This window comes from Eimeria mitis, genomic scaffold (assembly GCF_000499745.2).
Source record: "Eimeria mitis Houghton genomic scaffold, Emh_scaff1345, whole genome shotgun sequence".
NCBI lineage: Eukaryota > Apicomplexa > Conoidasida > Eucoccidiorida > Eimeriidae > Eimeria > Eimeria mitis.
The window spans coordinates 10,016-11,714 of NW_013568849.1; the positions used below are offsets into that span (position 1 = coordinate 10,016).

At 47.2% G+C, this 1,699-nt stretch overlaps 1 protein-coding gene across 1 annotated transcript in view; it reads right to left on the reverse strand.

Moving 5' to 3' along the window:
- EMH_0035050 (Eukaryotic translation initiation factor 3 subunit C, related) overlaps window positions 1-1,401 on the reverse strand; it is a gene marked incomplete at both ends in the record, with an annotated part of 6,083 nt that extends 4,682 nt beyond the window's left edge. Inside the window, 4 exons of the mRNA XM_013494939.1 lie at window positions 24-189; window positions 420-706; window positions 1,065-1,245; window positions 1,306-1,401. Of these exons, the coding sequence (XP_013350393.1) occupies window positions 24-189; window positions 420-706; window positions 1,065-1,245; window positions 1,306-1,401 (730 nt within the window). The remainder of the gene's footprint in view (window positions 1-23; window positions 190-419; window positions 707-1,064; window positions 1,246-1,305) is intronic.
- Between the last annotated feature and the right edge of the window lie 298 nt (window positions 1,402-1,699).

The following is a 1,699-nucleotide window of genomic DNA, read 5'->3' on the forward strand; positions in this document are numbered from 1 at the left end:
ATACAGTATACACTATCACTAACCTTGGCTTTCTTCATCTGCTTCTGAATCCGACCATTCACTCCCGTCATCTGATGCGCCCTCTGCCTTTTCTCTTTTCGGTTTATCATCTCCTTCAGAGTCGCTGCTGCTTTCTTCGCTTTCTTCGCTTTCTTCGCTGCTTTCATCTTCACTGAAATCACTGTCAGACTGCACAGCAACAAACCCCAAAACAACCAGCTGTATGTACACTGCAGAGCCGCCCCGAGCCAGACCGGCTGCAGCAAGCCGCGCGAGTTCAGAAAATAAAATAACTGGAAATAATAAAATACAATATCTAAATTTTTAAATGCATTCCAAAAAAGTAAAACCTAACTCAGTGCTTCGTGCAGAAGTGCAAGAGAAACAGCAAGGAAACAGAGAGCGAGCAGCTGACTTACGTCGGCCTCATCTGACTCTTCACTCTGCGTCTCGAACTTTTCCGGGTTTTCTTTGCATTCGGCGATGCTGGCAGTCCATGGTTCTGTTGTTTTGCGGACTTTTGCTCTGAGGGTGTTCAATGCGAGTGCTTTGGGCCGCGACAGTTTCTTAAAGCTTTCTTTATCTTTCAGCTTCTCTTCTATGAATGCCTCAAGCTCCACCAAACTACGAATAAAGAAATTCGGGACACCCTCTTGCTCTATCACCTGGTGAGCCTTCGCGTAGCTCTTCAGCAGCGTCTCGTAGTCTGTACATAACCCAACACGCAACACAGCAACACAACATAAACGATACAAACGCCCTACATCTGACCTAAGCCGCGTCGCTGATGTCACCGAGAAACAAATGAGTGAAGCAAGAAAGACTACGACGTCTTCACAGCAGAAACCAAACAGACGAAGATGGAAAGAAGGACAATACAGATGAACGAAGACAGAGGCTGAGGCGGCTGATGTGGCGCACGGATAGCAACAAGCAGAGCACTAGTGTCTAAGGAAACTCTACACACTACTACTCGGTACGAAACAAAAGCACTCGATATAACAACCAAAACTGGAACATAAAGCCGAAACAAAGAAATAACTGAACTGAATTCTGCTGCGTACCCTTTCCTAGTTCCGCGAAGTCGAGGATCTTCATATGGTTTTCCATTTGGCGGATTACCTCCCTCATAGCGCCCCATCGGCGGTCTTTCAGGCTCTTCACCACGCGGCCCTCATCGTCGCTTGAAGATGTCTCGGCTGCTGCCCATCGCGACGGCGGAGCTATTGTTTTCTTTTGCTGCTGCTGCAGCAGCAAACACACAACCAATCCGGAACAAAAATAGGGTAACTACTACACACTCACCAGGAAAATACAGCCTACAATAGATTCACAAGAATGGGAAAACAAATCTTGTTCGATAGAAACGAGAAACATGCACTGCTCGGCAACCCTATGCATGCGCTGAAGCACAAGGGAGAGTAGGCAGCGCACTGCACTGCGCACACGCGATACGAATGCCGGCAGAGGATGAATGCCAACAGTCCCGCAAAAGTTCAAACGAAACAGTGTACACTATAGAACAGACACATCACGGAAACATCAAAACGCAATGCTTTCTGCAGTGTACAGACACCCGCAGTGACTTGGGGCGATAGACCCAGCCTGGGCAGTGTGTCTGGCCAAAATGGCAGACTAATCTTCAATCGTTAAACAGGTATTCAAATATCAAAAAGATAAAGATGGGGAGGAGAAGAGA